Source organism: Synchiropus splendidus, chromosome 1 (genome assembly GCF_027744825.2).
Source record: "Synchiropus splendidus isolate RoL2022-P1 chromosome 1, RoL_Sspl_1.0, whole genome shotgun sequence".
In the NCBI taxonomy this organism is placed as follows: Eukaryota; Metazoa; Chordata; class Actinopteri; order Syngnathiformes; family Callionymidae; genus Synchiropus; species Synchiropus splendidus.
Window position 1 is genome coordinate 23538884 of NC_071334.1, and position 15024 is coordinate 23553907.

The 15024-nt window shown below is 43.0% G+C and overlaps 2 protein-coding genes across 5 annotated transcripts in view; both read right to left on the reverse strand.

The window, feature by feature from the left end:
* The window catches only part of LOC128750588 (glutamate receptor ionotropic, delta-1-like), a 33229-nt gene extending 26004 nt beyond the window's left edge, over positions 1 to 7225 (reverse strand). For all 4 annotated transcript variants that reach the window (XM_053850862.1, XM_053850871.1, XM_053850881.1 and 1 more), the window contains exon 1: positions 6867 to 7225. In XM_053850862.1, the coding sequence (XP_053706837.1) occupies positions 6867 to 6942 (76 nt within the window). In that variant the 5' untranslated portion in view covers positions 6943 to 7225. The remainder of the gene's footprint in view (positions 1 to 6866) is intronic.
* Positions 7226 to 7495: 270 nt separating this feature from the next.
* On the reverse strand, positions 7496 to 12899 carry LOC128764534 (neoverrucotoxin subunit alpha-like). The gene is made up of 4 exons (XM_053874328.1): positions 12767 to 12899; positions 12369 to 12469; positions 8953 to 10425; positions 7496 to 8285 (listed from the first exon to the last, which is right to left on the reverse strand). Exons 2-4 carry the CDS (start codon positions 12463 to 12465, stop codon positions 7738 to 7740), a joined length of 2118 nt encoding a protein of 705 aa, XP_053730303.1. The 5' UTR covers positions 12466 to 12469; positions 12767 to 12899; the 3' UTR covers positions 7496 to 7737.
* Between the last annotated feature and the right edge of the window lie 2125 nt (positions 12900 to 15024).

Sequence of the window (15024 nt, forward strand, 5' to 3'; positions counted from 1 at the left end):
GCCCGGTTATGTGTAAATGTGGCCTGGGTCGCGTGTGCCCGGGGGTGGCTTCCTCACAGATGTCACCAAAGGTAATTTCACAGATCCCGTCCACACCAAGTATCGTCCGCAAAACATGAAGCCAAATGTCTTTCTATGTAACTGACATGATCCTATCACTTTCAAGGGTAAGAACATTCTATCTTATTTATTGCCTGGTGTCATCCCAGCTATCGCCCTGTCACACACTGGTGGCTCTGACAGGACAACAAGCACGTAAAACACAGCTAACGTTCATTGACCATGGCAGTCGCTAGCTATCATTTTTGATGAGAAGTGTATTATTTTGTTGGGATGATAACACCTGACCTCAGTGATGGAAGACTAGGAATGATAGTAAAAAGAACAGATAAAAAAATAATTTTAAACATTTTTTTTTTCCGTTTTGCAAGCAAACTAGCAATAATCATGATGCCATCCCTCAAAATGAAATTATGGTGCTGTTTGGTATTTGGTGATGGACAAGCATGAATGGAGTCGGTGGACTTAAAAACAGTTAAACTGATATGTTGAACTGAATAATAATATAATATATTCAAAATATATGTATAGAATCTTCTTCACATACAATAAGTGAACTCACACTGTTCCATCTTGATAATGTCGTCATTACAAACATGTATCAATGTCAAACAGATGACAGATGATGAAGCTCATGAATTCGTCTACAGTGAGAGTTGAGGCCACCATATTCTGAGACCACTCTTGGAGTATCAGAAACCTGAACCGCAACGCTCCGTCACTCTCTCGTTTCTCTGCCTCCTCTGCGCGCGCAACCCCGCTGCATGTGTCAGTCACCCCTCCTTCCCCATTTGTCTTACTGCAAAAACACATTTTGACCAATCACGAGTGACTTTGACAGAAATGGAAAAGAAATCTATTATAAACGCAGCTGTGTCAATGACAGATGTTGATCTTAAACGTGATGAATACTCTGTCTTGCACGTCAGTGTGTGCAGTGGGTAACGTGAGTAACACCATGAATGCATGACACCTGAGAGCCCTGCGTATTTCACGTGAGCGCTCATTGATTCAATAGGTCGGCACTGTGTGAAGGAGGGAGACATGAGGAAGTGTGGAGATGTAGAAAGAGGACAAAGAGTCAGCATGTTGGACAAAGAACAATAGTGATGAAAGGAGAAGAGAAAGAGAACAAATCAGGCCAACACAGACATATACTGTAGAGCAGGGGTTCTTAACCTTTTTGATGTCGGGGCCCCCTTTCCTTGAACAAGTGGTCCCGGGGCCCATTCAATAGAAGTGATTCATGACTCTTGACTTCATTTGTGATCAACCATATTTACCTTCCAAAACTCCTTCCACGGGTGCTTCCATGAAAAGCTTTTGCTGTTGGGGGGGACAACATCACTTTCTTTATCATTTTTTTCTTTTCAAGAACTTCTCCATAGTTGTTTACTATGACAGATTTGCAGCTCTCAAGTCAATTCAGTGACAGGCTACTGCCACCATATGTGACTAATGTATTAAAACTCAGCGGCCCAAAGGTTGCCCTTTTAGCGGCCCCCAAGGAGGCTCTCGCGGCCCAACCAAGGGCCCTGGCCCTGTGGTTAAGAATCACTGCTGCAGAGGATAGTCGTGATTTGGGAGGATGACCAAGACTCATGAAGTTTCCAAAGGTAGAGTCTGACTCATATGCCAAATGTCAAAAAATAACAAGCAGATATCTCCAAAAACTCAATAATAAAAACAATGAGTGGTGATTTGGTGGTTCTGAGCAGTGAGGACGTTGTTTGAGAGATTTATACAAAAGGCTTCAGAGGAATGTGACAATGCTTTAAGTGTTTTGGGGGAGCAGAGATTGTTGGCCATTAACTTAAGAGGGCTGTAAATCTTGATCCGATTCTGCAACTTGAGGCGAATTGAGGTTAATATTTTGGCTGTCAATGCACAAATCCAACCTTTAAAACAGAGGTTGATCAGATATTGTGTTGCCAATGTTACCATGCAATTGTTGGAGCAGAGTTATTGATCTGATTTATATATTTTTTTTACTACTCCCACCACCTGACGTGATATGAATGAGCTACAGGCCTGTTCATATCCACTTCACTGTTCCACTTTAGTGTGAACATCACAACACAAAGTTGACCATGGTGAGACCGCCCATCTGCTCTGCCTAACAACTATGAGCATCTGCCAAAGAGGCAATGTTTTGCTTGTTTGTTTGCTTCCTCCAGTCGAGGGGCTGCCACACAAGCTGTGATGGTCAGGTTTGTTTTCCCCGTAACATCTTCATCATCACTTAAATCTGTTTTCTGATCAACTGAACCTTCAGCCCATGATCTCTGTGACCCTAGTCAGAGACGTGTTTTGGTGCTGCTCTGGTTTCAGATCTGTGTTCGGACCTAGTGTTCGGACCTGGTGTTCTGCTTGCTGCTAGTTTTATTTCAGGCCCTCAGAGGGAGAACTAGATGAGAGCTGCGGTTAAAAGCCTTGTGAATAAAACATGCAGATGAATTGTGATCTTATTGTTGCAGAAACACGACGATTACCAGCCGAAACTAGAACATCAAATATTCAACACCTTATTTTTACAAGCAGTAGCAATCAAACCTGGTTTGACTTTTGCAGGCCACATGATGCAGCGAAACATTTTAACTCAATGTTCAAGCTGTTGCATAATCACTCCGGAGAGTTTGAATGGGAATCGAAATTTTGTCCACCAAACCATCTGGTCAAACAATAAGCCACTTCTCCAGAGGAGAAAACAGAATAATGTTTTGTGATAAAGAAATTGAGAAGAATGGAAAACATTATTGGGTCAAAATACAACTTCTTTTGAATAAAAAAAGAGCGGAAATGACCTAGAAAGAAATGAATAGGGGCGACATTGATTTTACTGTTGGTGAAACAGGCATCGGAATAACAGCTACACCCACACTCTTGTGGCCTCATTTAGTGAGCCAAGGAGCACAAGGAGCATTACGTGTGCATCAAACTTGTACTTTACATCTCCTTTACATATATCTTGTTTTAACATAACAAGCACTCACAGCTAGCTCTCATCTGAGTAGCCAAAACCCCAGAAACAACTCACTGACCATCACAATATAGAAATGTTGCTTTGTCTCTTTCTTATAGATTCTTTGTCTCTTTCTTATAGATTCTGACGTTGTAGTGGGTGGAATTTAATTATACATAACTTGTGCAATGTGTGGAATCTGCTAAAGCATTGCAGTGCATGTTGTGCACACATGTAGAATCACGTTAATGTTGCTTTCTGAGTCTATGTGGTTCCTTTATCCATGATATTAGTTCTGCTGAGTGACAATACGGTTAACAACAACATCACAATTTAGCTGGATATAGCAATGATGTATCTGAAATAGTGATCCGCCTTGATTCTGTGTCTGTTTTGTTTCAGGCCTTTAAATACAGAGACCAGGAACAGGCCTATCATTCCACTAGTTTATGTTGAGCACCTATTTTTTGTGCATTTGTGTGAGCTGTGAGATTTCTGCCGATTTATTTGTGCATTTGGTACAAACTCAAGTTTCATTCAGAATCTTTTTTCCGGCAAGTCATACTCCTCCACCTTTCTGGATGTCCCCATCTGCTACACTCATGAAGCTGACAGGCTGTCCTCCTCTTCTCCTATTACCTGGTACCTCCACACCAGTACCCTCATCCTGCCACTTCTAACTTAGCTCCATGTCTTCAGAATGAAATTCCTTGAACAGCAAACACAGGATCAGTTTACATCACCTGTCAAAGCCAAAGAAGAATCAAGTCTTTCCACATCAAAATTTGAAAGTAATTTAATGCCCATTTTGGCAGCTTACTCAATAGATACAGATTTTCCTAACATTGTTTATATAATGGTTAATTCTCTAAGTTATAAAAAAAAAATCAGTTTGTGCTAATCAATAATAATAATAAAACAACAACAATAATAATAAATTTATTTATACTGCATTGTCCAGAACACTGTCCCCAAAGTGTCTACTCAAACGCATGGACAGTATGAACGGTTGAGAGCTTCAAAAGGTGGTTGTATTTCTGACCTCCTCGGGCATGCTATACCACATTGTGCCCTGATGCAGAATCTATTCAGGGGCTTGACCAGGATCCAAGGCTTTACAAGTTTACTATGAGGTCTTCAGGTCATTTCTGAGGTGGACAGCAGGTCAGTGCAATGAAACTATTGGAGTCAGTTTCAGAAGCCCTGCCTCGAGTTCTGAACCAGTTGGAGCTGCGATAGAGATTTCTTGTTGATGCCAGTGAGGAGAGACTTACAGTAGTCCAGGCAGGAGAGTACAAAGGCATCAAAATGTTTTTCTAAGTCGGTTTGTGTGTGCACAGGTTCGACTTGGTCTCTATTTTTTCACTGTAGGACACAGGACTAGACTGCCTTGATCATATGAAAGTGAAGCATCAAACAGCAGCATCATAACAGTACATGAGTCACATAAAGATTAGGGCTGAACATAATTGAGGTCTGAAGAGAATTAAATTGAATTGCGATTCAGCATCTGATTTTATTAATTTCGCTCGAGGGAAAAAAACCTTCAACAGTTGAATACTGACATCAAGCCCAATAGACATGCAGTATAATTATTCTTCACTAAGGGTGCGCCGATCGTCTCTTTCTTTTTTTTTTTACCAATACCGTTAGGCGATTGTTGTTTCTTATTCCCCCACTACTAAATGTAACACAAAAGTCACTGTTGTATCATTGTTAATAATTATTCTTATTAATAACAATAATAATAATATAAATTACCTGAACCCATTAAATAACAATAATACTGAACAACACTGTATAGAAAACATTGCAACTTAACAAATGTGTTTAATATGAAATAAATAACATTTATTCCCCTTTCGATTAATAATGAACAGATCAAACCCACAACAGGATGTTCTTTCATCACTTGCCTTATAACCTGGCAGAATACTCTTTTTTTCATTGACTACATGACCAAGGAATATGTATCTGGGATCCAGGTGCGCTACTGGCTGCTGAAAGCTCCGTTCTTCGACAACCAATACGATAAACTCCATTAGCATTGGTTTCTGTGGTTAGCTGTGGTTAGCATTCATCTGTTAGTCTCTTGGTAGCGTTCGAATCAGGAGCAGTGATTTGACAGAGTCTCATTTTCCACATGTTGCAAACTGCAATTTGGTTGTCATTTTCCCTGACGGAGAACTAATGGCGAATGAGCGCCATCCTGTCTGTGGCTTCACACTGGTCAAGTCGAACGCACCCGTTCTTAAAGTCAACTGCTGTATAGGCGCCAACATGTTCAAGGGGACAAAAATTGATGGAGAAAAATAGTTTGATGAAAGCTGTGAATACAGACGTGATGGTGCTTCAAGGAAGAAACATGCTTTCTGGGTTCTGAAGACGTGGCTGATGTATTCAGTCATCAAACAGCGAGACAAGATAAATGAAGCCTGGATGAATTAGAAGACTGTGAAGCTGTTTGCGCTTCAGTTTCACATTTCTTAACGCACTTCCAGTTTTCTTCCGTCCACTAAGCGTGACTTATGTTCATCTTGTCTTTGTGTTTCAAATGTTGTTCCTTGGCATTCGACATAATGCACAACTTTGCTTCCCCACAGCGGATCAAAAACCGCCTTCATCTCAAATGCCCCTCATGTGGCTTGACACCAAATCCTATCTTCTGTAACAAAATGTTCCACCATGTGAACTTGCTGCCACTCAGTATGGACACCAGTGTGTGTTTTCTCCACAACTGGCCAGTTCATTTCCTGCAAAAAGGAAAATGCCACGGTTCCCTCTCAGATTGGCTCCTGTGGTTCTGACTCGGTGATCAATTGGCAGAGCTGTCCACCTCTTAGTGTTGAGAATGGCATCGCAAATCACCGGCTGCTGCTACCTGGCTCATGGGACGTGGAAGTCTGTTTTTCTCAGGAGGCTGCCCTGACTGTTATGTAGCATATCAGAGTGCCACTGAAGCTGCTGAATTTATTCCATGGTTTGTTCTGGATTTATGTCAGTGCTTCTGTTCCAAGAGATGGAAACAACGGCTTGCCCTCTACGAATGGTTGAGTGGGTCCAGGTTCTGGATATTTTACATAAAACCAAAGAGTGCAGCAGCTGAGCAAATGCTCTGCCGTTTGCATCCAGAATCTTTTGGACAAACATGCAGTAATCTGGTTCTGGTGAAGCTTGACCCAGGCAGAAGGTGGATCATGTTGGTGTCCAGAGTGCAGCCGCGGCTGCTGGAGCTCAGAATTCACCAGAACCACAAGAACAAAACCTGCAAATCAGCCCCCATGGACCCAAAGACAGAGGGGGGTTACTTTCAAGTTCAAAACATGAACATAAATGAACTTTCACTTGGAGGTTGCTTTGCGTGTCACAGGAGCCTCCTGATCGAGCAACTACGTCAGGTTCACGAAAACCCTCGGAACCAGCTGGTTTGTCTCCGTCTGTGGATTCAGATTTCACTCACGTCCCCCTCAAAGTTCAGCCTGATGGATGGGGGAGGGGATGGTACCGAGAGGACGGTCAAACCCAAACACCCACGGTTCTGCCGACAGGTTGGGTTCTACTGCAATGTAATTCAGCGTGCAGGGAGGGAGGGTGTTGCGTCCACACACCCCCCCTCCTCCCCCTCTGGTGAGGACCAGAATGATAATCAGGTGGCAGATTGCGACCCGGCACGCGCGTGCACACGTCTGTTAAAAAAAGGGGCCATAATCGAACCTCTTCTCCCCCGGAACCACCGCTGTTCTTCTTTTGAGTAACGCCGTCAAACACGCACACCTGGCCGCAAAATTCACACGAGCCAGCACCCCTCACTCAGCCACCCCCCCGCCGACCCCCCCTCGCTCACCAATGTGGATGATGGAGTCCGCGGTCACCGTGTTGCATCGTAGAACCCACAGGAAGACCAGCATCAGCACTTCCATGTCCAGATCGGTCCACGCGGGCGCGTCCACGGATCCACCCCGCCGGCGGTTGCTGACTTCTGGGGGTGTCCGAATTTCCTTCAATACTCCACAATCGGCATCAAGAAGGGACGAACTGGAGAGCGGCTTCTGGAGGGAACCGGTGAAAAGAGCCGGAAATAGAACGTGCCAGAGCCGGCTCGTGTGTGTGGGTCGTTCTGACTCGCAACCTCCGAGTCTGAGACGCAAGATACGAACTGCGGAGGAGGCAGCGCTCTCGTCCCCTCAGTCTTTCTCTCCCCCAGTCTCTCACCCTCGCTCTCTCACTCTCCGACCCCCCTCCCGCGGTCCATCCTTCCAGCCGTACTCGACCGAATGACACCTGTAAAGTCCTCCTATCGCCTGTGGAGACCTCTTAAGTGAGGATTTGGACGCGGCGATATAGGAGGAAAGGTGAGAAGCGAAGGTGGATATGAAGGCACAGAGTCTTTAGTTTACGGCTCTGTATTGATTCTATTCATGAAACGTATCATATCTTGAAATGAAATAAATGAAACAGGATGATAATGTCCAGGTTTTTTTTTATTGGATTACCGAAAGATTACAATCCAGAAAATAGAGTTCCAGAACTGCTAGCAGTCAAAGCGACGATTAATTTGACCTGATTATATGTTTGCACCTATTTGAAGAAATCATTTGCCCATGAAATCACAACCCACATTAACAGGCGATGTAGCACCAGAGAGATAATCATATGAGATGTGTGAAAGATCGGCACAGTTGTAGCCAGCAGGGTGGTTGGCGCATGGTGCTGACTCACTCAACCGGGCAGAAGTAAATGAAGCTTCGTTCATATTTCAGGTAGCAACCGGGGAATACTGGAGCTGTGAAGTTGGCTTGGAAAGTGGACAGGAGAGTCAGCTTATCCGAGGAGACCTTGTAGAAGCTCAGAGTGCCACCAGGCCAGTCCAGAAACACCCCCACTCGGTTGACGCCAGTGGAGGGCAGTGGTGTTTCAACCCATTCATTATTGTGGCCAGTGAAGGATGCAGTGCGGGGGTTGAATTTGCCAAAACACCAGGAGACAGGGTTGTTTCCAAACCAGCTTGTGGTGTCATCTTTCCGATCAATATTCTTGTATGTGACCCCGATAGCGATGTCATCCTCGACGCCGTCGCTCCACTCCACCTCCCAGTAGGCCCGGTCAGTTAACCCCTCGTTGCAAATCACCTGTCGCACGCCATCAAAACGCTCAGGAAGATCTGGGTACGACTGACCTTCTCCACATGTGGCTTTCTTGTTGTTGTGGGACAAAATGATGAACTTATTGGCTGTGTTCACGTTGAAGGTGAGGTCCGCTGCATCTGGTGGGTAGAAAGAGATTGTTTTCATGAGTGCTCGTGTGATCAAAAGATCAAATTCAAAACCTTCTAACGTTCTAAGAAAGATGACCAAGGAGAGTAAAAAGTTAACAGCTGAATCTGTAGGATTTGGATTCATTTTTCATCCCAGAAACTGCAAGTGATGGGTCCAATGTTGCGCAAGCGGTGGTGGGATGAGGACCAGGATTCGAGCTGTTCATGCTGTTAACTAAACTGGTATTGATCGTTTTATTAGAATCTTTTGCGATCATTGATTGGTTGTTAGAAACACAGCAAGTGGCCTTGTTATTTAGTTTGATATTTTCAACAGGATTGTGGTAAAATGCGTGAATTTTAAAAAATAAATGCACTCATATGCCAGATGCAAACTGGCAATCTAGTGAGTCACTGTGTTGGGCTTTAACCACCATTCTTTCACAAAGTCACATGACTTGATGCTCATCTGAACATTACAACCGAATGTTACGTGGTCGGAGAATGGTCCAAGATTTTACACCATTGTAGGTTTTATCCCTCCTTTGTCCCGAAACTGAGATAGGATGGATTCTGGGAAGAATAATGTTGGGAGAAGAATTTGCTTCTAAATTTAAACCTGATGGTTCCAACATTTTCCCCAAAACATAAGTTAGTCAAATGAGTGTTTACTTACACCACATGAGAGCCTGCTTATCCGTAATGTTCTCTGGGCGATCAGGAAGCACGGGTCTGGAGAAGTTGTCAGACACCAGCGCCCCACTCTGGTAGTGGTAGATGCTGGCGCCCTTGTATTTGTCGTTTGGCAAAGCAACCATGAAGAACTTCACGCCTTTGCTTTCCTTCAGAGCTGCTGCTAAGTCACAGAAGTTCTTGGCTTTCTCTTTCATGTTGGACAGCACCGTGGCAGAGAAGTACCAGGGAACATTTGTTAAAGCAAGAGAACGAGAGGAATCCAAGTACTTAACCATGTCATCCAGCTGTGGGTGAGTGATCTCCAGGGACGTAAAAACGTAGCAGAGGGCATCATGGACATTTGCATCCAGGATCTCTTTGTCCAGCTCTGACTGACTCTGTACAAGCTTGACGTTGGTGCCAGCCATCATATCCACAATGGACTGCATCACTGTCACTTCGCGAAGTTTGGAGGTCATCCACTGGCTCAGCTTCTCATGACTGAAAGGTGACGTGTCTCTCTCCTGGAAAAGTTGCATCAACTCCTTTTCGTCTACGGAACCGTCACGAATCTTAGGGAGCTTGGTTGACAGAGCTCGCTGGAGGAACTCGATGTAGTAGCCACAGAGGTTATTGAATCGGAGTAACACGCGGCCAAGATCTGGGAAGGTCTGGGAGACGACCTCAGACTGAGCCTCATTGCAAGCACTTTGAAACAGCTTCAGATCTTCTATAACCTCTGCTGCTTTCCTTGCTAACGGAATGCTGATGCCCTTTGGCACCACAGGAGCCTTTGGGTAGAGGGTCACGAGGGGAAGCATCCAGACAACCAGTGGAGCAACGGCGTCTTTGTTCTCTCTCAGCAGCTTGGGGAGGTTCACGTAGGTGGTCACCGCATCCACAAAAGTAGCAGGGTTGCTTTCCAGAAAGACATCCCCATAGAAGGTACAAGAAAATTTGTTGGTCACCTTTTTTTCTTCTTCTGTCATTTTAATGTCAACTTTACCCTCAATATCAAATGATGGGATTTTTTTCATCACTGCATTAATCTGACCCTGGATGTTCTGGACATTGCTGGACTCCAACTTCTCACTGTCAAACACGAAGAAGGCGTTGGCCCCGTAAACAATGCCAGTGACCACATGAGTAGCTAGGTTCATGTCAATGATTTCCCTCTGCCTGTCATCCAGCGGTGCCAATGAACCCAACGACAGCTGCCTGAAGACAGTGGAGGCCTGGTACTGGAAGGTGCACCTGCATTGATTCTTAAACTTCTTGTAGTCATTCAAGTATTTGGCAGAACCGCTGACTTCAATCAGCCCTCCAAGGAAACTGGCCTTCAAAGATGCATCGATGTCCAACAGGGAACTCTTGGATTCGAGAGTGTCTGAAGCCAGGACTTGGAACTGGCTGCTGGGTTTTCCACCTTCCACAGTGTTCTTGGCCAGGACTTGTGGATCCCACAGTGATATACCTGTGGAATTCCAACAGAGACGTGAGGACATCTCAACTATTAGTTTGGTGGATTGCTGCACTTACTTCACTCACATGTTTCTTTGCGTTTGTCATTTGCTTTCTTTTGCAGTAATGAAAGAATTTGTGGTTCCTTGCTAAGGTAGTAAAGCAAGCAGCAATTGTGGCCATAGAAAGTGTTACAACCACTCAAGGCAGGAACCCAACAGCAGGAGACAGTGCGAAAGATCTGATTCAGCAAAAGGTTTATTCACAAAAAACTAACTGAGGTGGGGAATGCAAGAATCAAACGGGTCCAAAAAGGAAACTTAACAAGCATCTAAACTCTTACTAATTTTAAGCACTCTCGCAGAAGCTTAGAAAATACTTAGCAAGGGTCTGAAGTTGACATTGATATGATGTGATAGATGCACTGGCATTGAATGAAAGAACAGGAGGGGAATATATCCGTTGCCAAAATGAGTGCACATCCATTCAGTCATCATCACTGTTTACAATTGTGTGCATCCCTCTGGGCATGAATATAAATAAAAGACATTTCTTTCTGTTTATATCATGTGTTGTGTAATGTAGTTATGGGCAAGATTTTCCACATACATCTGGGTCAGAGCTGCTCTAGAGGTGGCAATTTCTCATGTTGAGTATGTTTTTTTTTTTAAATAAATCCTAAACATTGTGTACACAAGTGGAGTATGCATTACTTGGGTGTAGGAAACATTCATAAGTAAGGCCTCTCTGATCTTAAAGAAGTCCAATCCATGGGATGTGAGTGTATTTCCATATGGTACTAAACTCTAGTGGAAAGCTGCTGTAGGTTTTCTTGTTGGAGAAAACACTCTATGTACATCAGAAGGTGGACATATGCCTCGTAATCCAAAAAGAGCCGAAATGACTTTCTTCCTAACCACACCCACTCTGCTGCGATTGGTCAGGAGGGAGCCTTCAGCCTGCCTCTGCTGACAGCCACAGTCAGGAACGGCCCCCATAGTAAAACTCTTCAGGGAAAACATGATGATGCAATATGGCAGTCTGCTGAAGTGCACTGGTCGCTGCACTGCTGAAGTCAATACAACTGCACACTTGAAAGTTAAGAAACTGTTCTGTGAGGTCCAGACTCTTCTTCTTAATGCTTGATATTCTTTTTTGGGTGAAGACGCATCAGATGTGACAACTCTTGTTTTCATAGTTGTCCAAACGTGTCAGATTCATCACAACAACAACGCCTGCCGCCATGAGCCTCGATCTTCTCTGCAAAGTTTTATTTCCTCATCCACGCCCACCTTCTGAACATCCCACATTGTCGGTACACCACACAACTTTTGAATGTCAGTAAAATTATGGATACTGATTTTTGACAGAACAGCGTGTGTTTTCGTCGAATTTCCACCATACGGTTCGCAATTGCCTCACAGAGAGCAATGAGGTACAAGGAGAGAGGATGAGACCCAATTTGAATTTAGGCGGTGTAGAAAAGAACTGGTGTTGGAGGTGGAAAATCATGTTTTGAACTTCAATACGGAGGATTTTATATGTTCCATTATATCTATAGGAATATGTTATTTTTGCTATGCACATTATTATTATTATTATTATAGTTGCTGAAGTTTGCAGGGAAAGTGATGTTGGAGTGATAAAAGAAAGCTATTCATGTTCATCCTTTTTTAAACTTAAATATTGGCACATTATACTTCCAACATTTACTGTGAAAGAGGAGAGATGGAAAGCAGGGATATACCATCCCCATGTCTGGATAAACCTGCCTGGTTTGGACTGCCGGTCAGGTATGTTTGACCTCATGCTTGCAATCTCATTTGGAAAACTAAAGCCGTAAAACTATTATTTATCCTGTTTGTGAACTACCGGTAATATCGCTTAGTTTCCTCACATAATAATTGTTCAGCAATTCAAGAGCTGAAATAGTTGCAAAACTACTCATGTGCTCACCTGGCACCAGCTGTTCAGTCCGGGCGTCGTACATCATTCCTAAGGTAAATGGTCGTCCCATTGCAGCCACCTTCATTACAGCGTCTGAAGAAGCCATGGCGCTGAAACAAAGAGTAGTGGATTCACATGCAGGAAACAGAGCTAACAAGAGACCTAACAAACACATGTGCTGTCAACAGAATCATGCGTCGCGGAAAAAAAAAAAAACAGGCTAGATACACATAAACAGATGCACATGAGACACAAAATCTCTGAGATAATACAGACACTTGCCGTACATACACAATAAAGTTTACCAAATACAGCGCAAGACAAGATGGCTATGAACAGCTGGACAAATATCTGCACACAAACACTTTCAGAATAACGGTAACATGTACAGACATGGAGACACATACCTATTGATGTGTTGCCAATGTGAGTGGTTGAGTTGGACTTCAGTGGCTCATTTATACCCACCGTTATCTGCCCATCTTTACAACACACAGTGCTCACCAATCCAAAACCTTTCTGTCGTAATTTCTCATGAAGTTACTGGAACAAGATTGCAAGATTTTTTATCATCACGTCATGTCATAACTCATTGGTTCCAGAAGTTGACCAATCGATGGAAAAACGGGCGTCTGCACTCAGGATGACCCGCTGACCAGACCAAAAAGGAGAACAGCAACCGCCACCTCGAAACCGCCAACACCCAAGTGGAAAGTTACTGAAGACAACACCTTGAATAGTATAAGAAGGAGAAGTGGTCATCTCGATGTGTGCTTCTACTGGTGTCTGACCTGTAAGTCACGACTCTCGTTGTGCTGCAGACTCTACCCAGAGAAGAGCCCGGATCGATCTGTATTTTGCCTTGGCTGATTGTTTGCTACGCTGAGAATAAACCAGACTGATTATTGGTATGTTGAAGTTTCTTTATTGACAACCACCTGGAACAACGGACACAATTGGTAGGAAGAGTTAACGGCGAAGACATCAAACTATTTCCTACACAGCTTAACTGACGACATGTTCTTGGCTTGACCAATTTCAGCTCAATGTGACACACTGGCAGTAGCTCTCACAAAGGACAAATGAGGAGAGGAACGCTTTAATTTTCAAATATATTCTTCAACTTCCATGTGTCCTGTCGCAACCTTTCCCGTTTGTGATAACTGTGATAAGCTGAATCCAGGTGTGTGAGGGTGCAAAGACACACACAATGAATGGCTATCTTTCATCACCCTGCTGCACCTAAAGTCTGGTGAGCAAATACGCCAATTTTTATGACTTGAGACAAAGCACCAACACCTCAAACTGCCGGGTGACCTGTTGCAACCTTTCCCGTTTGGTTCCAAGGAATCTGTGATGACTGTGATAAGCGGAATCCAGGTGTGTGAGAGTGCAGAGTCACTCACACAATGAATTGGCATCCTTCATCCTGCACCTCATGGTAGACTTGAGAGAAAGCACCAACACTGCAAACACATCATATTACTTGTCCACATTTTTTTCATAACAATGTGTGTTGTTGCTATTCAATAGACTAAAGAACAACTTCTGCATTTATTCCCAAGTGAATCTCCACCGTGTGGAGAGGACATTAAATAAGGGAAAACAACGTATTTTGTCCTCTGATCAGTTTTCCTCATATTTTTCTTGTTTATTTACAAAATGAAGTATTGTACGTATTAATAGTATTTTAATATTTATTTAACGGCAGATGATATAGTTATTTAAAATCACTAAAGAATGTTTATTCATGTGCGTGACTTAAACTATAAATGCTCAAAGTTACGTGTGACATTTTTGCTGTAGAAATATAGATTTATTGTAATGTACAGTTGATGAAAGCCATAATCTGAATTACGCAATACATTTTTTATTTTTTAAGAAAAAAAAACAAAATATCTGACTACACAGTCATGCGCAGCATGTCTTGAAGTTTCGTGAATATTTACTGTTGAGATGTTTAATGATTGGCGTCTAAGTACAATTGAAAATGTCAAAAATGTATTGTATGTAACATTAGTAATGACACTAATCAACTACACTTACATGATATTAATCAATATTTCTATGGTAAAAATGTATAAAACTTGAAAAGTAATACTAAAAAATAAACTACTATTTTTTGGCATAACATCATCAATCAACATCACCATACTTCAATACATATAACAATATTTATACAGTAAAATACATGACACCTATGAAATATGAACAAAATTAATACATTCAAACATGTCCATGACATCAGTGATGACTTTACTTATTATATAAATTGCTCCGTATTTATATGACAACATATGAACATTTCTGCAGTAAATATACATTATTTAACATTATTTTAAAGTAGTGCTGCAACAAATCGCTATGATGATAGCCGTCTAGTCACAGACTAGGAGAGAGAAAAAAATAAAACGCTTCCAGACGCGGGTTCGGAGGTGCTGAGGTGTGTCGTGGAGCATTGCATGGGTGCGCTTCTACGGACTGCGCATGGTAGCTCAACCCTGGGCTGCATCAGTGATATTAATTCAGTGTCTTCGTCCTCTGAGCTCCAGTGCTCCACCTCTGTGTAGTTAGCAGCTGGAGCTGCAAGGATCCAGCACTGCATGTTATCGATGTTATAGACTTGATTAGTCTATAGTTTGAGAATACAGTTCAACTGCTAGAC